The following is a 22,939-nucleotide window of genomic DNA, read 5'->3' on the forward strand; positions in this document are numbered from 1 at the left end:
GAGTTCGATAAACCTTGGGTGATCCACTTAAGGGAAACTTGCTGCTGTTCTACAAACCTCTGCTCTTGGAGGCCCAACACTGTCTACAAGAATAGAAGCACCCGTAGACATCAGTATGATCAAAAACAATAATTATCATCATGAATCAATAACATGTTCAGATATGAGATCATGCCAGTCGGTCCCAAAGTGACAAGCATTAAGCATAACAAGTTGCAACAATATCAAAAATACTAACAACGGATACTAGGCACTATGCCCATAACAATCTTATAGCTATTACATGAGCAATCTCATCCAATTCCTACCATCCCCTACAGCCTACAACGGAGAATTATTCACACATGGATGGGGGAATCATGGATGGTTGATGGAGAGGCGTCGGTGATGGCGATGATCTCCTCCAATTCCTCGTCCCGGCAGGGTGCCAGAACGGAGTTTCTGGTCCCGGATTGGGGTTTCTCGTGGCGACGGAGCAGCGGAACTCTTTCTAGAAAAATGTCTAACCCCCCCTCGATTTTCAGGTGAGGAGGCTTAATATAGTCGGGGGAGAGGCCGAGGTGGCCAGACCACCTAGGGAAAGTGTGGGCCCCTCGGGGCCCCCTCCGTCTCGTCTTCTGGCTCCGTGAGTCTTCGGGTGAAATATGAATTTTGCGTTATTTTTCGGGAATTTTCCTGAAAGTTATATTTCTGCACAAAAAGGAGACACCAGAGCAATTCTACTGAAAACAGCGTCAGTCCGTGTTAGTTGCATTCAAAACACACAAGATATTGGGCAAACAACAGCAAAAGTGTTCGGGAAAGTAGATACGTTTTGGACGTATCACACCTCTAGTGAACTATGAACCCCGATCCTTTCTTTTACACTGATAAAACCATCTACTGCAAAGCACTGCTCTCTTTATTTCACTGCAAACAAACATCTCTTTCCACACTATACGTCTAATCCTTTATTTTGAGCAAAACCAGTGAGATTAACAACCTCACTGTAAGTTGGGGCAAAGTAGTTTGGTTGTGTTTTGTGTAGGTTCCACGTTGTTGCTAATACCGGTAGTGCGCCCTGCTAAAGTCAGCCAACAACACCTTTAGAAATGATTTCTTTATCCTACTGGTCGATTAAACCTTGGTTTCTTACTGAGGGAAAACTTGCTGATATGCTCATCATACCTTCATCTTGGGGTTTCCCAACTACATTATCTGCACAACATCACCCGTCATAATATTTGCAAGCATTAGAGACAAACTACACAACATAGTTTTCAAGAGAATCACCACATAAATACCAACCATCCAATGAGCATCGGGGGTCATCTGTCTTTTTTATATCACTTGCATACTCCCATAAGTTAGACACTATTGTTCGACAGAGAGGACTATCAAGCAATAAAGGATCATCATCTATAGTACTATCTTTTATACATCAACGCAATACTCCTATTCTTCTTTAGTGGGAGGACTAGTACTAGTAGAATCATTTTTATCATTTCCAAATATATTTTCTACCCAACTATCATATGATTTTCCAAAGAAAGCATGCATATCAAAAGGTTCATCACAATAAATGTCATCATCACTTGCAATAGTATAAGAAGGGGTTTTCATGGGAATTTCGGAATTACCATTGTTGCGAATAGGAGATGGGTAGCTACTACACTCTTCCTCTTGTTTTCCATTGTCCTCCTTTTTTGTTCTTCTTTGGCAATTTCAACATGTTTTCTTGCATTCAAAGCATTAGTATCAACAGGAATATTCAAGCTTTTAACATACAAAAGTAAAAAAAATCATTGAGATTCTTGCGAGCCTTTCAAAAAGGATCTACATCATCTTCCATTATCTAATTTTTGTTGTTTTGTTTTTATATGCAAGGCACTAAAAGTAAATATGTAGGGTACTGAAAGTAAAAAAATTCCCCCCGTCGACAGTGACAACAGAGGGTGGAGGGAGAAGGGGGCTCGGAGAGGGTTAGGGTTAGGGTTAGTCGCATCTGGAATCACCCACGGGGGACGACCCAACCATTTTTTTCGGAAACCCTCTCTTACCAACTGGTACTTCCTTTTTTCACTTAATTTTAGTTGCCAATTAGGATATTTGTGTATACTATGTGAAACGAATTGCCAAAATAGGCAGCATTGACCAAATTGGCCAACCCGTATCGTTTGGTTCACGCCGCTGGCACACTAAACTGATAGGCTAGACCGCGATTCAAATTCTAGCCGCGAGCTGACTTAAACGGACACAACCGGATAAAATATATCGTTGTTTTGGATCGCTCCGCTGGAGATGCCCTAAACGCAACGAGAAAATGGATGGTCCACCCATACTTGGGTTTTTTCAGCAGACTTCTTGGACAGTGGGAACGGCCGCCTAGGAGTCGACGAATTGTACCAAGTAGGAGCAAAATACCTTGACAAAGTCAATTTGCTAGACTTGACACACGGCGGTAACCGTTGGGATTCGTGTCGTTGCGCCGACGCAGTGGTCGGCGGCCGCGCTGGCAAGGCAGATCCAGACATGTGCGTTTGGGCCGTCGGTTCGGTTGTCACTTGGCACGGCATAGGCACAAGCTCGACACCGTGCAGACACTACTGGGATCGATCGGAATCTTCTTACGCATCGGATGAATCAGAATGCCACGTGAACACACGGCCGGCCAACTGCATCGTCTCGAAACCGAGAGATGCCTTTCGCTCGTGCTTTCCGGCGTATCTCTCGGCGCCACCTCCGGCCGCTGGCCTCCTTCCTCCTCTCCGTCGACTGCCATCCATTGCCGCTTATATAAAGCCTCACGCCTCACACCCTTGTAGCTTCGTTCATTCCTCCACCAAATTAAGTACAGCTCGAGAGAAACGGGAGCAATGAGAGCGATCATGGCGAAGGTCGCCCGTTGCATGGCGCTCTTCTTCTTGCTCCTTGGTGCGGCTGCTCCGGCGGTTTTGGCCGTCGCCGATGGTAAGAACTTAAGTTTTGAAATCTTCCTTTTCCCTTTAAAATACTAAGTTCTACTACGAAATTAGAGGTGGCGTTGACCCGCGCGTGCATAGTTCATGAGCCATGCTCTTCTCATCTGAGATGTGTGTTCGGCATTAGTTGTTATGGAGTCCCATTCCGTCTATGATCTCTCTTTAGTTTGAGAAATCGTCCATCTAACTGAAGCGCTTCTTTACTTCACGAAAGCTAATTAGATGCTATTGTCAACCTAGCCATTTTGCAGTCATCTCAATTAATAGTTTGAGAAATCGTCCATCTAACTGAAGCCCACTAGCCCTCAAAAATAAGTCTCACAATGTATAGATCGACTACCCGAGCTGATTCACCTTTTCTATGATCTTCCGGGAACGTGTCCTAGAAACAACAGAGTACTCTAATTTCTTTAACTGATACCTTGTGCTGATCAACTGAAGTAAGGTGTTCATCGGTTCATGAGCGTGCAATCTCTTGAACTAAAATTCAAGCTGCATCAGTTTCTGCCATGCTAAATTTCAAGTGGCCGAACTTTACCCCTACATTTCCGAGCACTGACAATATAATGCGATCATCGTGTGCACGTAGGGCTATTACCCAACGGAAACTTCGCGCAGGCGCCGGGCAAGTCCCAGATGAGCGGCGCGGTGGTGACGGGACGCTACGCGATCCCGTGCTGGGAGATCTCCGGGTTCGTCGAGTACATCCAGCCCGGGCACAAGGAGGGAGACATGATCCTGGCGGTGCCGGAGGGCGTCTCCGCCGTGCGGCTGGGCAACGACGCCACCATCCGGCAGACGATAAATGTCATCCGTCAGATGCACTACTCCGTCTCCTTCACCGCCGCGCGGTCGTGCGCCCAGGCCGAGAAGCTCAACGTGTCCGTCGGCGACGAGTTCGGCGTGCTTCCGATTCAGACCGTCTACACCAGCACCGGCTGGGACACCTACTCATGGGCGTTCAAGTCCAGGCACGCCACCGTGTCCTTGGGCATCCACAACACCGGTGTCGAGGAGGACCCCGCGTGCGGCCCCCTCATCATCGCCGTCGCCATTAGGACCCTCAGTCCTCCCCATCGCCCCAAGGGTACGTCCTATATGTGTTCACCCAGATTATCGAAAATTAGTTCATCAAGTTGTTCCAGCAAAAACTATATATATGACCAGTTTGGGAATCGATCTTAATTTGAGCAGGAAACATGCTGAGGAACGGGGACTTCGAGCTTGGCCCGTACATCTTCCCCGGCACGCCGTGGGGCGTGCTCGTGCCGCCGATCCTCGAGGACGTGAACTCGCCGCTGTCGGGCTGGATGGTCATGTCGGACACCAAGGTGGTAAAGTACGTGGACGCGCCGCACCACAAGGTGCCGCAAGGCGCGCGCGCCGTGGAGCTGGTGGCCGGCAGGGAGGCCGCGCTGCTGCAGGAGGTGCCCACCGTGCCCGGCTGGTCCTACAGGCTCTCCTTCTCCGTCGGCGACGCCGCCAACGGATGCAGCGGGTCCCTGGCGGTGGAGGCGTACGCGGCGCGGGAGACGCTCAAGGTGCCGTACGAGTCCAACGGCACCGGCGGGTCCAAGCCCGCCGCGCTCGAGTTCACGGCGATCGCCAACGCCACGCGCGTCGTGTTCCAGAGCTCCAACCATCTCATGAAGTCAGACGCCACGCTGTGTGGGCCCGTCCTCGATGACGTCTTCCTCGTCCGGGTGCGGAAGCCCGCTGCCCGCCGCCTGCGTCGTTTGTAGAGCGCGCAGTTTTCTTTTTCTGACTGTACATCATCAGTTTTGGACTTCATTATTTTGCGCGGGTTGGAGTCTCCACGGTACACGCAGATTTTGAATGTGCCTCAACTGCGTGCATGCTTCTCTTTTTTCCTTGTCCAAAGAGGTGAGCTCAACACAAAACAAAGTTATTATTGTTAGGATAACATGCTCGCTAGGTTTAGACAGTAGGCCATCTCCAGTTGTCCGACGTAAACGGAGCGTGGTTGTCCGTTTCGGCCAGCATGAACATAGAAAAGACGACCCATACTGACGCGGTGGCATGGAGCAACACATTTACTAACTAAATTATGGTTGGAAATGCGGCTGCCCGGACATACCATGGACGCCACCGGCACCGTAAGTAAGTGACTCACTAATTAAAATTAGCAATTCTCATTACATTTGGCCAAATTCAACTTTTATTACACAAATATTTTAACCTAATTATGACGGTTGTATCTACTCGCCATCCCGCACCCTACGACGGAGCATCTACTCCTCAGCGTCGTCCATCCCGGCATGGCCGAAGGGGCTGGCCTCGTCGAGATGCACCTTCGCCACCAACACGTTGCTACCAAGGCGGCATGGCGGCGCTCGATCCTTGGCGTGAAGCAGGCTCCTTTCCCTTTCACCCTCCTCCTTATGGCGCTTGCTTGATACTATCAAATTTACACAAAACATTGGATGCAAAAGATGACCATACCTTGACGACCCGCTTCTATTTATCCCTTCTATTTTACTTTCATGCAGGTTTTGTTTTTTTATCTCTTAATAGGACATTGTTCATTCTTGATAATTATTTTTATAGCAAATTTATTGATGGTGGTCCTGCCAACATACATTAAAACTATGGATGCTTCAAGTTTTTACGAGTAATTATGCTGCTAGACAAACAATGTCAAAAAGTTTGCAAAACGACAGATTGTTGATGTAGACGGGATGTGGTGGCATACGCTTAAGGTTTTTTTTACCTATCTTGGATATTTACATGGAGTTTGAAAGTCATCATATTACACTCATAAAGTGTCTAGACATGCATGCGTGCCTACTTTTAAACTAGGTCAAGCTCTATACATGGTCAAAGAAATGAAAGATTTAAATCTGATGATATATCTATTGACCATAGGGATGATGCCTCTGAATACTGGATCATTTCTCTTCCCATTTATATACATATGTGATGAGTATGCAAAAAACTTCCGAGGAACAAAGATAAACTATTCTAGCAATGGTCTGTTTGATTTGTAGGATTCTTAGAACACGGAAATAGGAAAAAAACGTAGGATTAGAATGTAATGTCCATTTTAAATTTACAGGAGTTGGAACCTCCGAGAAATTTCTTCAAGTAGCGTTTAACTCACACAAAAAGCAAGGAATTGTAACATGAGGTTTGAGTGGATGAATTTTTCTCTCCAAAACATAGTGCAGTGCAATCTTATAGGAAACATTCCTATGCATGTCTATGGATCCATATCTTATGAATCAAACGGTACACATAGGAAAATTTCCTAAGAATTAAAATTCTAAAAAGGTTCTATGGTATTTCTTTGAATCAAACAAGCCGTAAAACATGAACGTGAACCACACCTGATGGATGCTCTTATAGGGAGATAACACAACTGGTCCGCGAGTCAAGTTTGGACGGAATACAACCCAACGACTCTGTTATGAAAGTCCATCGGCCGACCCGTCGATGTATTGGCCGGCCCATGTGGAGGTTTGTGTTAGGACCATACCCGTGGTGAAGGCCGGTATATAGTGCGTGCTGCACACGGTTGTGGAGCATGGGCCTACCCCATAGATTGTTGTGTATGGTTTTTTCGCCCTCTTTTTTGGTTTTATGTTTGCTTTTTGTGTTCTTTCTGTTGTTATGGTTTCTGAATGGTTTTCAGCTTTTAATATTTTTGTTTTTTAAATGTTCAATTTCAAATAATATTCAATTGTAAAGATGGTTTAGTTTTCAAATATTCAAATTTAAAACTTATTTTAAAAATGATTAATGATGTAAAATGTTCAAATTTGTTCAGATTCTAAAAAATGTATAAATTTTTAAATATTCAGATATAAAAATATTAAAATTTCAAAAAATGATCCGATGTTTTTAAAAAAACCCATAGAAAACCTGGCGGACAGCCAAAAAAACCATAAAAAGAACAAGCGAAAACCGGACAGGAAACCAAACCTGTCTACATGGGCCTGGCCCTAAAGCCAGCAGGGTGTGAGGGGCGCTCAGGTCCTATCCATCGCCATATGCAATGCGACGGGGAAACGTGAATCGTGGGATGGTTCGCCCATTTCCGCTCGCCGGTTTCCTCGTCTCCGGCCGTGCGCTCGCCGCCATCGAGCTCCCTCGACATGGCTGGGCTCCTCCTAGATCAGCACATTCCTTTCTGAGTCACCGCGCTGGACGGCGGGCTGCTCCGTCCGACCAAATGCCCGCGCTGGACCGGGGCGCCCACAAGGTGCTCGACGGAATACCCCGGCGGGCGCACTTCCAGTTCTTGTGCGAACTGCGAAGGAACTGCTCTGCAGGGCCGCGTCACTGAATTTAACAACTCGAGACAGAACTTGGTGGAGGACTTGGACTCTAATCCACAGCTCGGGGAGTTGATACAAGACAAGGATCGTGCTCGGCTGCGAGTCCTAAAAAGGGACATGCACATGCCTACACAACTCCGATTACAGGTATGTTCTTGAGATACCGGTTTCTAATGCTACTTGGATCCTGTTAGTACACTGTCCAATTTTGGCATTGCTTGAACACGTGCATTTCGGGTGTGGCCTGCACTGGCTGAACATAAACTTCAGTTAAATATCTGTGAGCCGGTACAGAGGTACCAAGAAACTAAAGTCGGCAGGTAGTAATTGTAATAGTCGTGCTACTTCTCCTGTGCCGATAAGGTCTGCGGTGCTACTCGCTCACCTTGCTATGCCACCGAGTGTCAGAGTCCATGTGCCATTTGCTCATGGACTGCCTTTTCTCCCGCTCGCCATGCTATGCGCTCTTGTCTTGGGTGTGATCAGCAGGAAAACCGCCAGCTATCTTGGGTGGCTTCCTGGAGTGGCTGTCACATACCTATATGGGGGTGCCTACATATAAATTTCTCTTCAGTGCTCTACATATAGTTCGACATACACGGGCCTACCAGCTCTAACACATACACAGTTACACACATAGACAGTATGCAATAGAACTTGTAACTGGTAGTGCTGCCAGCGAGCAGAATGCTTGCAATCGCCACAGAAAGCCATAAAGTGCATTTCACGGAGACCAATGAAGAAGCTCGAATTCACAGCAGTAGCTAGCAACGCTCAGTTATACAAAGCACACAATTTTTAATAAACATCTACACAGAGCCACATGGAAAATACATGTGAAGGAGAACACCATATGTTAATACACATACAATTCTTGCATTTGATTCAAATCTAAAGCAGACAAAACATCACATGTCGCCTTAGGTTTCCTCATCGCTAGTTAGTTGATGGGAGTAAGGGAGTTCTTAAACACTTGCCAAGAAAATTCCAGCAAACTAAATTAGTTGAAAGTCCTCATCAATCGTCATTTGTTATGGCAAAGGACAATATTGGGCACAAAATAATGAAGGAGGAGCTGGTCTTTATCCCATTAGTACCTCCGATTCTGTTGTTTAATAATGCAACTGGGGTTCATCAGGATACATAAATGAAATCTGCATTTACATATTTGTGCTACCGAAATAATATATGTAACCCAGTCTATATTGCTTCTAGAAGGAAATGGGTTAGAAATAAACGTTATCTGGGAGAAAGAAAGAAAATATATATGGCAGTTATCTGTGTGCTGATCAAACATATCTAGAGAAACACATACAGGACATGTTGAGAACCACAATTGTAGAAAGTTGAGTCATAGGATGAATCTGGATTTAGTCTTTAATCATCAAGTTCATGAAAACTGGTATGTAAAAGAGTACAGTTTCTTCGTGTCTATGTTCTAGTTTGGTGGGAGTTAAGACTTCTTGATATTTAATAGGTTGCATATGATGGCACCAGGACAATTTCGAATGATCACTTCTTGCATGAAGATAAGGCTGAAACTAGGTCAACTAAAAACAGGCAGATCTATGAAGGTATGACCTGATTTGACATGCCAGTTCCAAGATTTAAAAATTGAAGTACTAGAGATATTTCAAGTGTCGCAGTAACAGAAGTACTTCATCAAGTCATTATAGTTTATAGCCTAAGGTAGAAACTACAAAAATAAATGTTGTAGGGGACAAAGTAGGAATCTTTGAAAGCACTATGAAAGCGGTATTTTGAATTTCTAATGTAGGGGTCAATTGACCATGGATATGCTAGATGTTTATATTCTTGTTTGTCAAGTTGTATTGGTATATATTTCTGCAAGCTATCCTTTTTTTTGTGTGAACAATGACAAAGAGTGCTCCTAATCTTCAATTAATTTGTTCTAAAACAATGTCTTGCCATGTGAACCTACCGCATCCACTTATTTCAATTTTACACCATATTATAAATATGCACTAGGCAAAAAAAATATTTTGTACCAATATGCTCCAACATACTAGCATTACAGATTTAGAGTAATCCATTTACATCGAGTAAACTACAAATCTAGAAAGAGAAATAGATGTACAAATAGAGGAATTGTGTTGGATTTTGGGTAACATAGACTGCAGAAGAATCACACCCACTACTCTCATATGAACAGAGCCGCAGATCAGACTGATAATTAAAGTGGTGGCATTGCAGCTAACTATGCCTAATTCCCTCCGTTCGCCGGCTCATGTGACTGAGGAGTATCTCCTGGACTGCCCTGACTCTCATGCTGATGTTGGCATGACAATGCCAGCGCTATATGGATTGCAACGAAGGCCAGCACGGCACCGATCAGCGCGACAACATACATTGACGTCTTCCACCCCCTGCTGGAGCCGGCTGCATATGCCCCTAGGAGGGCAAACAAATCCAGGAAAATTGTGGTGTTCATCACCTTGAGCGACCAGTCCTTATTGTTCCTCCACTGCGGCAGGAGCAGCACTATGACAACAATGGATGCCACGAAGGAGGTGGAGTTACTGTAGAAGAAAGCAAGGTACCGGGGTCTCCTGTTGTCATGCATGATAGGGTTGCCTGCGCTGTACCAGTCACTGTCGCTCTGCCAAGCTCCCCCAGGTGGACTCAGACCAGCCTGGTAGGTGGCGCTCGCCACAAGGATTCCTAGAAGCATCAGGTATTTGCGCTTGGCATGCCTTTGTTTCCCTACTCTGTTGTCATTATATGGCTTTGGTTGACTGTCTGTATTACCAATTCTGTTACCAGTATACAGGAGTACAGCTATGACAAAGAGGACCACGGCCACCAACACGAAGATGTAGATGGATGTTCTCAGGTGTTGTGTGCTTCCGGCAGCATAGGCCCCCATCAGACTAAACATCCCCGCCGCCGTGCAAACAGCGAGCGCATAGCTCCTTATGGCTGGCCTGTACAGATGCGGGTTCACGAGCAGTATGATGAGGGCGATGGACAGCATGAAGCTCACCGAGTTGCAGTAAAAGAAGGCCGTGTAGCGGTGGGGGAAGTTGTATAAGAGGACCGGGTCACCTGCATAGTGGCCGCTGGACACATCGTCCTGGAGCCGGAAGCCGCCCGGAGGGGTCAACCCGGCTTGGTAAGTGATGGTCGCGGCCAAGACGGCAAAAGGAGCAGCCGCTTGCGCCTCTTCTCCACCAACTCGATTTCCTGGTCGGTTATGGTATCCGTGTGGTGCAACGTGAAGAAGACGACATGGATCACCACATAGACCAGGACGGCACCCGCCAAGGCCATTGCATAAATGGAGGTGCTTACGTCCCGGCAGCTCCCAGCAGCGTAAGCACCGATAAGGCCAAACAAGTCCAATATCATGGCTGCCTCCAGCACGTTATGGCAAGGGACAATATTGGGCACAAAATAAATAAAGGAGGAGCTGGTATTTATCCCATTAGTACCTCCGATTCTGTTGTTTAATAATGCAACATGAGGTTTGAGTGGATGATTTTGTTTCTTTAAAATATAGTGCAGTGCAATCCTATAGGAAACATTCCTATGCATGTCTAAGAATCGATATCCTATGAATCAAAACGTAGGGAAATTTCCTAAGAATTAAAATTCTAAAAATGTCCTATGGTATTTCTTTGAATCAAACAAGGCGAAAGCATGAACATGAACCACAACTGGATCGCGAGTCAGGTTTGATCCGAATACAACCCAACCACTCTATTATGAAAGTCCATCGGCCGGCCTGTCGATCTATTGGCCGTCTCATGTGGAGGTTTGCGGTAGGACCCTATCCATGGTGAAGGTCGGTGATAGCGCGTGGTGCACACCCCTTCGGGGCATGGGCCTAGCCCATAGATTGTTGTGTATGGTTGTTTGCCCACTTTTTTTTGGTTTTATGTCATGTATTTTACGTTCTTTCTATTTTTATGGTTTCTGAATGGTTTTCAACTTTTTTGAAAAATAATTTGCTTTTTAAAAATGTTAAATTTCAAAAAATATTCAATTGTAAAAATGGTTTGGTTTTCAAATATTCAAATTTAAAACTTATTAAAAAATGTTTAATGATGAAAAATGTTCAAATATGTTCAGATTCTAAAAATGTTCAAAAATGTTCAAATATGTTCAGATTCTAAAAATGTTCAAATATGTTCAGATTCTAAAAATGTTCAAAAATGTTCAAATATGAACAGAGCCGCAGATCAGACTGATAATTAAAGTGGTGGCATTGCAGCTAACTATGCCTAATTCCCTCCGTTCGCCGGCTCATGTGACTGAGGAGTATCTCCTGGACTGCCCTGACTCTCATGCTGATGTTGGCATGACAATGCCAACGCTATATGGATTGCAACGAAGGCCAGCACGGCACCGATCAGCGCGACAACATACATTGACGTCTTCCACCCCCTGCTGGAGCCGGCTGCATATGCCCCTAGGAGGGCAAACAAATCCAGGAAAATTGTGGTGTTCATCACCTTGAGCGACCAGCCCTTATTGTTCCTCCACTGCGGCAGGAGCAGCACTATGACAACAATGGATGCCACGAAGGAGGTGGAGTTACTGTAGAAGAAAGCAAGGTACCGGGGTCTCCTGTTGTCATGCATGATAGGGTTGCCTGCGCTGTACCAGTCACTGTCGCTCTGCCAAGCTCCCCCAGGTGGACTCAGATAGGTGGCGCTCGCCACAAGGATTCCTAGAAGCATCAGGTATTTGCTATGCATGTTTAAATCTGATGATATATCTATTGACCATAGGGATGATGCCTCTAAAAACTGGATCATTTCTTTTGTTCCCATTTATATACATATGTGATGAATATGCAAAAAACTTCTGAGGAACAAAGATAAACTATTTTAATGATGACATGTTTGATTCGTAGGATATTCTTAGAACACGAAAATGGGAAAAAACCGCAGGATTATAATGTAATGTCAATTTTAAATTTACAAGAGTTGGAACCTACGGGAAATTTCTTCAAGTAGCTTCAAGTAGCGTTTGACTTACATGAAAAGTAAGGAATTGTAACATGAGGTTTGAGTGGATGAAAATTTTCCTCCAAAACATAGTGCAGTGCAATCCTATAGGAAACATTTCCTATGCATGTTTAAGGATCCATATCCTATGAATCAAACGGTGCACGTAGGGAAATTTTCTAAGAATTAAAATTCTAAAAAAGTCCTATGGTATTTCTTTGAATCAAACAAGGCGAAAGCATGAACGTGAACCACACCCGATGGATGCTCTTATAGGTAGACAACTGGGTCGTGAGTTTGAAAGTTGTCGTATTACACTCATAATGTGTCTTTTTTTCGAAATGGACTCATAATGTGTCTAGACATGCCTGCGTGCCTTCTTTTAAACTAGTTCTAGCTCTATACATGGTCAAGAAAAGAAAGATTTAAATCTAATGATATATCTATTGACCACATGGATGATGCCTTTGAAAGCAGACCAAGAGCTCTCAGCCGCTGGCCACTCCACTAAAAGATCGATTGCAGGTACCGAATAGAAAAAAAAAACAAAGAGAAGGGGGCATGGTTTACCTACTGTATCGATGTATCAGGTCAAGATCTTGCCACGGGCCGGTCGGACGCCCAAGCTCGTCGGCAACGTCCTGGCTTGCCCGAAATTGGTCGGCGTATCGACCATGCTATCTGCCGACAAATATGCCTACCCATCGCTCTTGCCGCCGACCATCACCACGCACCAGGACATAGACCATGACCACTGCGCTCACCAAGTCGACCGTCCGATCCACATGAAAAAAAACAAGAGCAGGAGGCGGAGCCTTCATCCAGCCTTAGTCAGATCAACAAAAAGATGAATCAGATCCAACCACAGCAAAACACAACGCAAATCACTTTGAAGCATTTGCAACACCTCTCCTGGCCTGATTGCGTCGCTCGCCGGAGTGCCTCCCCGATGCCGGAACGTAGCCGTCACGCCTCGCTCTCCTCTCCTCTCCTCTCCTCGACAAAGTCAAAGTCTAAGTCTCATACGCGCTTTCCGCACGCGGTGTATCACCAACCTGTGAAGACTGACGGGCATAGTTTTCAGAATAAAATAAACCTTTTGAAGAAATGTTTATGAAAACTTGCATTGGCCTATGACTTTCTGGTCTATGGCTGTAGCTAGTGCATGATACACCTATTTCCTAATATGAACTTGCTGAGTACGCTCGTACTCATTCTATCCCATTTGAACCCCCTTCTTAGATCAAGGAACCGAAGGAGAAACTACCGTGGAACTAGAAGACAAAGGAGTCAACTGCAACAAGATGAAGAATCCAATCAAAGGAGTCAATGGAGTCAACTTCCGCATCAGCTAAAATGGAAAACCTAGACTAGTAATAGAAGGGAACCTTTCCCTAATCCTAGCACCTAAGTAGCTAGATTTCTATAGCAAGCCAATTAGCTCTTAAACTTGAGTTAGCTATAAGATAGACTACGAGTCGTTCTTCTGGAGCTTTATTTGAAGTTTTACCTCACTGTAAAATAGGAGGTTGTGTTGATCTTCTGTAAACAGTTCGTGTGTACTTCTATAGACATACCTTGGACTCGCATATGTTTCTGTTGTACCACTCTGAGAGATGTAATATGAGTGGAACGGTGTTTCACTTGTGTTATGTCAACGACTTGTGTACTACACCATGCAGTGGTACGCTGGGTCACCACATTCTTCTTCTTCTTCTTCGTCCTCACGCCGTCCGCGTCTACCTCCACGAGATCATCGTCACCGGCACCCTCGTCGTCCTCTTCCTCGCCGCCCTCTTCGTCCTCAACGTCGTCCTCCTCGTCGTCCTCCACCCCGTCCTCTTCCTCGTCGTCCTCCTCCTCAACCCCGTCGTCCTCCTCAGCACCGGCGCCGTCGTATTCGAGCGGACCCCTGCGGCCGGTGAAAGGGCCGCCGTCCGGACCGGGTCCTGGCTCGCGTTGCTCGTACGCCGGGGAGTAGAGGTTGTTGGGGTTGAAGCCGCCGTGCGGCAGCGCATCCCGGTAGTGCGGCGACAAGTTAGGCGTCACGCACCCGGGAGTGGCGGAGGGGCCGTCGTTGTAGAAGGCGGCTTGCGACGGAGAGAAGACTCCCGGAACGTACACCGGCACGTTCGTACTATATGGGCTCGCGTTGGTGGCGGCGATACACCCGGCGATTATGTGCTGGTCCTGGTTGTCCATGGGAGAGCAATAGGATGCCGACATGGTACCAAGGACTCTGCGTCCTTGCCAGCGAAATCAACATCTTGCCTGTAATGCCAATTGAACAAACAATATCAGGATCAGAGGTTCAAAATAAGAACAATGAAGGCATTTATAAAGAAGCAATGCATACCTATCCCTACAAGAGAAAACCTGGAGCAAATGTCAGTCTCAAGTTCTAAAGTATTTGGTTAATACAAGATCACCAACCTGAAACAAACCAGAACCCCAAATTTTAGTCACCAGAAGCATGTACACAAGCCGACTATCACGGTAATAATATATTTTTTTTTTGAACCATAAACAGTAGGAGAGGCTCCTACTGTCACGGTAATAATATTACAGGTTGCTTCCACTATTTTCTTACCATTCAACACAAGAGAAAACAAGCCTCAACTCAAAAATTGCAGCTGAATTCTCACGGTTGTTGATGCACATCTACCACGGATCAACAAAAAATGGGACGGCTCGAACACACAACCATCAATATGCTGCCTCTTCTTGGCTTCCCACGTGTACAAAACAGGCTCACAGATTGTCGTTGCAAATTTTCAACTTCTCTACATGTATTCTCCTCCTCAATCCTCTTCACTGTCCTTGAACAAGAAAAACAGATGATGGCCAGCAGAGTATATTTAGCAAACATAAATTTAGAGATTCAAATTCAACCACATGATGTTGGCATAGAAGATATGCATATGCCTCTTCCTGGCTTCTCATGTCACAGATTTCATAGAAGCGCCAATTCATATAAGCACAGACACATCGATTAATTACTCCCTCCAAGTCTCAATTCAGTCAAATTCATATAAGCGTTAGCAGCAGATACAAAAAATGTGTAAGCTCCAAAACAAACAAATTGAGAAAAAGATGTACTATATATGAAAATAAATGCAGGAATGACTCAAATGACCAAGGAGGTACCTTTCAACGCCAATGCCGACGAGTGTCCTCAACGACATCGTCAAGATCACTGCGGTGGGTCTTGAATGCCAATACCGGCGATCAAAATTGTATAAGATCCAGAACAAATAGATTGAGTAAAATATTATGCATTATATATGAAAATACATGCAACAATTGACTCAAGTGTGACCAAGGAGGTACCTTTGAACGTCAATGCGACATCATCGTCAAGACCACCGCGGTGAGCCTTCATGACAAGCAGGTTGACACTACATGCATACATCAAGACACTTGGAATGAAGAACATGTATCTACTTGTGCCTGAATTGATTGCAAAAAATTATGAGGTGAAATATCATATGCACTACCGGATTTGAGAGCTTACGTTCGTTGTCTACAAGAGAGGGGTTCCAGCACTGGCTTATCATCACTAGTTGTTGTTGGGATCATTATCATGCGCAAGACGCTGAACTGGGAGGGAATGAAGGCATCCTCTTTCACAAGCCTAATCCCTCAAGACCAAAAGAATAATAAAACAAAGATCAAATTTGGGAAAGATACAACATCCATAAACTTTTTTTTGTCTCTAACCAGTAACGTGGAACTAGAAACATTGCGCTCCATGCTTATTCAGCACTCCCCAAAAAAGCACGAGCGTGAAGGATGTCGACTTTACTGGGCGAGCTTAGAGCCCACTCGATTTCAGCTACCGCGAGAGCGCACACGGATGCAATTAAATCTCATGTACACGGTGTTGATTTCAAACTTGTTAAAGACACACAAGAAGTACAAGTTGATAAAGAAGTTGCATATCTGCACAGAGAAAGAATAGACAATTAATCATGGGTGTTAGTAGGCAAATCGACAACACAATAATAAATTAATAATCATACAACACGCTGAACATCCATACTAGTAGAAGGGATAGTCTGTCTTCAGTTTATCAATGATACAAAATGAAGCACGATGCAATTTCTTTTTCCAGTTTCAACTATCTAGCGACATGAACAGATCTTAACATTAGAAAACAATTACCGCTTCTATTAACCGATCATACTTCACTGAATGCACAAGTAACTACTGCCTTGTTTCTAAGATAATTTCAAAAAATGTAACCACTAGAGACTTACCCATTGCATGCGTAGTGATAACTCCTTGGCCCTTATTCTGGACGCAAATATTTGAGGAAGGAGCACTGCTGGAACGGGGCCAGCTGCAAGAGCGAAAGACGGTAATATTATGTGAACGCACTTACAGAACAGTGCCAATGCCAGCAAGAGTGGCTAAATAAGGTTTCAAAGTCTTTCCGGTGAAGGACAATGACAGGAGTAACATTGATGCAGCCTTCATGAGAAAAGAAAACATCGGTTTGCAAGCCATTTCCAAACTAAGACACACAAACACACATGATTTAATGCAGATAAAGGGAATATAGCAATACCATTCCGAATAAGGTTCTTATTAGAAGGCTCTTCCTTTCTTGTCCATCAGTGAAGATGCAATTACAGTGCTTACGAGAAGTATATATACAGCTCAGGAAAGGCGTTGAGAGTTACTACTGATATACTAACAACATAGAACTAACTAAAAACATTGGCAGCACTGACAAGAGAACTCACAGCAACATCAGGGAACACTGATGTAGAGTAATATAAAATCGGATTTATGCTAGTAAGTTGTTGGACGGAAACAGTGGGGTTCTCATGCTAACAGCTACGACATAAGTAGTGTTCCCCTCGATCTCTGCTATGCTAGTACTGGTACACACATGCAAGGAGCGCTATCCTAATCCCCTAAGCATCACAACTTAACGAAGAAGATCAAGATACGCTCATCCTACCATGCAGAATTTCTTTAAGAAATTAAACTAGTAGTTAAGATAGTTAGCCTATCCAAATTAGTTTGAAGGGGCGTTCGAAATTTTGGCATGCCCCTGCCGATTTTTCAGACGTAAAAACGTGCACAGCAAACAAATATATACTTCAACAAAGACAATATCTAAAACCCATGTGACACGCAAATATACGGTCAGTCAGAACCTCCGCAACCACCAACAACAAAACGTGGTCAAGAATGAATAAACTAATGCACAACAGCACACAAGTTCAATCCCATCCCATCCTAGGACAGTTACATATACAACACAACAGGCTAAAGAACCTGAAACCTTTGTTGCTCATCCATTGAAACCATAGCACCTCATGCGCTAGTCATGGTGCTAGAGAAGTTGTTACTACCTACAAAGCATCGATACGGCGAGATAGATATGGTGATACGGATACGGGATACAGCAATTTCTAGAAACAACAATACGGCGATACGGCGAATATACATTTAAAATTAATGAAATGCTATGCAATGACCTGTGAAGTCAAAGAATAATTGAGGCAGAAGAGGAGAGAATGATTCCAGGTTGGGGGGAGGCGATTCTAGACGGCGGCGAGCGACTCCAGACGGCGACGGTGCGCTCACTCCTGAGGCCTCAATCCAAACACTTTCATGGTTAATCAAGCAAATAGATAGATAGCGCACTGGCTATTAGGGTCACTAGTGGGTTTTGATTGGGCTTCCAAACGTTCCTGTGTCATAGCCATGTCGATGATGTCCCTGGCGGTGTATCGGTATTTTTTTAATTTCTTTTTAAAATAAGAAAAGCCGATACTCCTGGGATACGTGTATCGCCTGTGTATCGGGGTATCGGAGTATCGGCGGAGTAGTATACGCGGACACGGCAGACTTTGAAGTATCGGTGCTTCGGAGGTTACTACTCTTCCCATCAGATAGTTGGTGTCCTCCTCGTTATCATCCTCAGACAAGAAGAACAAACATGATAGTTAACTCTAGAGTAGATTTAGCAAATACCAATTGTGGGTATTCACGAGATGGAGAAATTGTGCCCAGTTGTTATCTTATACTTCATGGTTAGTTGAGTTAGTTAAAACAGAGATATGATGTTATCTTATACATGGTTGCACAAATTATTAGTTAACACAAGGAGGGATACAAGGGTCGATGCCCGAGCGGTTAATGGGGACGGACTGTAAATTCGTTGACGATATGTCTACGCTGGTTCAAATCCAGCTCGGCCCAAAAATTTAGGACTTCGTGAATATGAACTAAATCCTTTTGATTTTCTTCCATTCCATAAAATAAAATGTCAGATTTCTGATTTATAGAAATAAAAACTGCTTAGCAACAGTCGGACAAGTGGGTAATGTTGGGGTGAACCAAAAAAGTTTGGGTAGAGCCGGATCTAAGTGTTGGCTAGGTAAACGACCCGTAGTAAGAGGGGTAGTTATGAACCCTGTGGACCACCCCCATGGGGGCGGTGAAGGGAAAGCCCCCATTGGTAGAAAAAAACCCACAACCCCTTGGGGTTATCCTGCGCTTGGAAGAAGAACTAGGAATTCTATGAGAAAATCAACTAAGCCAAAGATACTAGACAATCATTTTCTATGCAGTTTTCACGTGCAATCAAATTCATTCCAAGACCACACATATACTCGAGTATTTAGAACCTGAATAGGACACATGTACATACAAACATTTAGAAGCAACATTCACCTAAAGAGGACCCTTTGCAGGCACGACATCTGCAGAGGACATCAGCCAGTCATCTGAGGATACACATCTTCCAGGAAGTAACACACATGGCCAGCAACCATTCCCTGAAACGAATATCATTTGCAACTTTAGAGATATGAAAATAAAGAATGGAAATGACAATCAGGAGAATTTGCAAGGATGCACATACAACCTTTTTACTTTTGTAGTTTTGAACACTGAACAATCTGTAACACATATGGCTGGAACAATGCTAGTCAGAGAAGACACTATGCCAACCAACACTTATCTACTCAAATATGGCTGGAACAATGTCTCTCGAGAGGTTAGCTGTGACTTTCTTAAGCTTACAGGAAGCGCAACATTTATCTACTCAAAGGATAGATACTTCACATATGTCGAACGCGGTCTCCACAAAAATTAATATGGAGATTCATCAAAACTCAATTTGAACTGGCCTACCGAAAATCATAGATCATGCTAAGAAAGATGTATACCATACATATGACATCCCCCTTTATTACTTTTTAGCCAATCATAACTACATACCAAGACAAAAAAAAACAAGATCTTATTTACTGTATGCTTCTCCTTAAAAGAGATAAATAAATAGTGCAGAAGAGACATTTCATCATTTACTAGATAGATACATACGTGCTAGTATTATTGAACTAGCATACACGACCTAAGCAGCAACAATCTCATTTATTTGCCAAAATCAAACACTCGACATATCTACACACATAGAAGTTAAAAAAATTGTGTTACTTAGGAGAAAACTAGCTCCAGACTTAATCACACCAACCAGCGATCTGTAACAATGCACAAAAATGGCATCCACAACATATCATCATGTAGGATAGGCAGAAGTGGGAGGCAAAACCTGTAGGTCCTCGTCCCCGGGCTGCATTGTCCAATTGGAGAGCAAGTTCGGTGGGCGCCCTCCCGAACCCCTCCTCGCCATCACCGCCGCCTTGGGCTCACTATACCACAAACACACCCACTCATCAACCCTGAAGAAAAATAAAAGTGTAGCATCATTAAAAGAAAAATGATGGTGACAAATAATGACAATCACAAGTAAACACTATCCAAATCGTTGCCACTCCTCATGTACCGGACAAGATAGATAAGCTAGAATTGTTCATTTATTTAGCACAAACAATGACACTGAACACCACAACATTTCGATCAAATATACAGTAGAATCAGCAGCATATTTATCTAGACATGGAAACAATTAAACCTAGCCACTCCTAACCAATCTAAGATCAGCGCATGTGTCCTAAAATGCTAACAATTTAGGAATATCAAACTACTTTGAAGCTGAAATATCTCGAAGACGAATTGAATCGCTACAAGTTGTGCAAAATATCAAATTGATGATTCACATAATCACATGTTTGTTGGCTAGTAGTACTACAGACATACCTATGAACATTAAACGGACTAATGGGCTTATTCTATTGAGCAGGGAAGTGATGTTTCAGTTCTACATATTAGACCATGTTAAAACTTCCAAGTGATAGTACCATCCGGTAGCTGGTTGAAATCATCATCAGGGTTTGAACAACTATGGGACAAAATAAGTCAGGTATACCTACTGGCAACCAAACTTTGGGCAATAAAAACAAAGTATGGCCAACATATTACACATGATAGGTTATCAGGAAGTATAGACAGATCACAGTGTATACACAGCAAGACTAGAAACATCTACTGGCAACAAGTGGTAGCTGACTACAGAATGCAGAGTTGAGCCTGAATCATGCATCCATCAAGAATTCAACATGCTGTCGTCATGGCTACTTACCCATTTTGTAGTCAATGCATCTCCATCTTTGCCAATGCATCTCCATTGCTAAAAATTGCACAAGCCACCATGCCATGAAAGTGGATAAGTATACCCAATGTTGTAAAACAGTTATGCATGCTTTCCTTGATCAACAGATACTACAACTTTGAACAATGACTAGCCATTCAGCTACCAACCTACAAAATTGGAAGTGTTCTTTTTCCAGAAAAAGCAGCGGGGGCACCTAATTATCGTAGACATTCTTGTCCCCGGTGGCCAAGTGGAGTAAGTCCTCCTGAACCTGCCACCAATTTTTCAGCTCCAAGGCACCATCCATGTAGAGATAATAGTTAGACAAGAATAGTGATAAAATTAAAGAGTTGATGTAAGTAGAAATACTACTGCCTTATCTTGCGGTATTGATTCTGGATAACCTAAATACATACAAGATACAAACTAAAATATATAGTGGGACGAGAGAACACTACTACCATTAGGAATACGTAAATCTACTAGCAGCATATTTCTATAGAAAATTGAAGGAAAATCGAGACATATAGTTAGGGTATTTTGAGATTGAGCTCTGTTTGCTTCTCATTAATAACCAAAACCTACTAGAACATTACTACTCCTGAATTAGTAACAGGATTTCCACTCCTCGTTTATTAGAAAGATAAGCTACCATCAATTCCTAAGCAAATAATTAGATGGTTGTAACCTGTTGCAAAAAAATTCAGCAATAACTAGCCATCAAAAGCTACGAAACTACAAAAAAACACAAATTTTAGTAGAGACTTAAATATCCTTTCATCAACCTACAAACTTGAGGGAACCGACAATCTTTTAGATACATACAGAAAAACTAAAAATCCATCTACACAACAACGGGCAGTCACAAAATTATCAGGATGGGAATTGGCCAGCCTGGACCTGGCCCTGTGGCCTCAAGGCCAATTCTAGGGCCCATGGGTCTACCCATTCCGAGAAAATATTGTGGCCCCGCTGGCCCAATGGGTACCCTACTAGGGCCGACCCAAAATTTAGATGTAATATAAATATACAAGCCTTTTAGAATGTTATAGCCATGGAAAAATAGTGTTATCATTTGTGTTTATGCTCAGCGAATATCTAAACAAAATTATGATAGAACATCAAGGTTGTTACCTAAGAATATGAAATATTCAATGTTTACAGGGGACTAATGAGCCAGACCAAATAAAAACTGTACATGATTGCAAGCAACAATAACTCCATACTCCATAGTAGAAATATTCGGAGCAAATTTAGAAGAAGCTAATAGCAAACCTCAGAAATTCATATGTTCTAACATATCAGGACTTTCATGACTTTGTTTTCTCATCTCTCAAAGTCCATTGCCCTCACTTGTTTTAGTGCCCTCATGATCTACAATTACAAACTCAAGATCATGGTGTCATGGCTCATTGTAGTGAGCGAATATTCAAAGAGAAACTTAAAAACAAGAAATAGTGCGTATGGCAATTGAGTAGAATCAACTATGTTGTTTGCATAATGTTACAACGTCTATCAAAGGACATAACTTACTATTAATCATAATATAGATACCTTAGTGCATGATTAAACCTCCAAACGTCTATCAAATCGTTTTACTTGTGAAATTTCTGTGAAATTCAAGCATTCTAAACCACCCTTAGATATAAGTTCATTTTTTTTCAAAATCAGGTCAGACTGGAGATAGCTACCAGTTCACAACCAGTTCATCTAATCAGGTCAAGAGCAACCAGTTCATCTATCAGAAAATGATGATTTCCTAAAATGGACAAGAAACTAAACATTAGTGCCCAACCTGATGGTCATCACAAAAAACAGAAGTAACCAAACTCATGAAGAAACATATTGTTCATTTGACCACATATATGAATATAGTCATTATACCAGATGACAAACCAAGCCAATATATATTCCACACCAAGCAGAAAAGATACAAGAGTCAATCATAATTTTATAATCATAACATAGGATCCTTTGTACATGATTAATCCTCCCAAATTTTATAGTATTTGTGGTCCTACTAGATTATCTAGAGCGGCAGGTAAATCTTTAACATAGAGTGGAAAACTTGAGTTTTTGAAAAGATTCTTGATAACTGCGCCAAAAAAAGAACTCATTTGGATCAGATGTTCAGTAGCTTTCTAGATGAAATCAAAATACAACTATTATGGCACTACTGATGAGAACGGA

The 22,939-nt window shown here is 43.3% G+C and overlaps 1 protein-coding gene, 1 non-coding gene and 1 pseudogene across 2 annotated transcripts; 2 read left to right on the plus strand and 1 right to left on the minus strand.

Moving 5' to 3' along the window:
* The first annotated feature begins 2,867 nt into the window (after window positions 1-2,867).
* On the plus strand, window positions 2,868-4,702 carry LOC124694554. The gene is made up of 3 exons (XM_047227528.1): window positions 2,868-2,949; window positions 3,550-4,047; window positions 4,155-4,702. Exons 1-3 carry the CDS (start codon window positions 2,868-2,870, stop codon window positions 4,700-4,702), a joined length of 1,128 nt encoding a protein of 375 aa, XP_047083484.1.
* A 4,551-nt stretch (window positions 4,703-9,253) lies between these two features.
* Window positions 9,254-10,813, minus strand: LOC124694555 (annotated as a pseudogene).
* A 7,553-nt stretch (window positions 10,814-18,366) lies between these two features.
* TRNAY-GUA lies at window positions 18,367-18,450 on the plus strand. The gene has a single exon. It is a non-coding gene; the product is annotated as a tRNA-Tyr (tRNA).
* Window positions 18,451-22,939: the final 4,489 nt, after the last annotated feature.

This window comes from Lolium rigidum, chromosome 3, assembly GCF_022539505.1.
Source record: "Lolium rigidum isolate FL_2022 chromosome 3, APGP_CSIRO_Lrig_0.1, whole genome shotgun sequence".
Lineage (NCBI taxonomy): Eukaryota > Viridiplantae > Streptophyta > Magnoliopsida > Poales > Poaceae > Lolium > Lolium rigidum.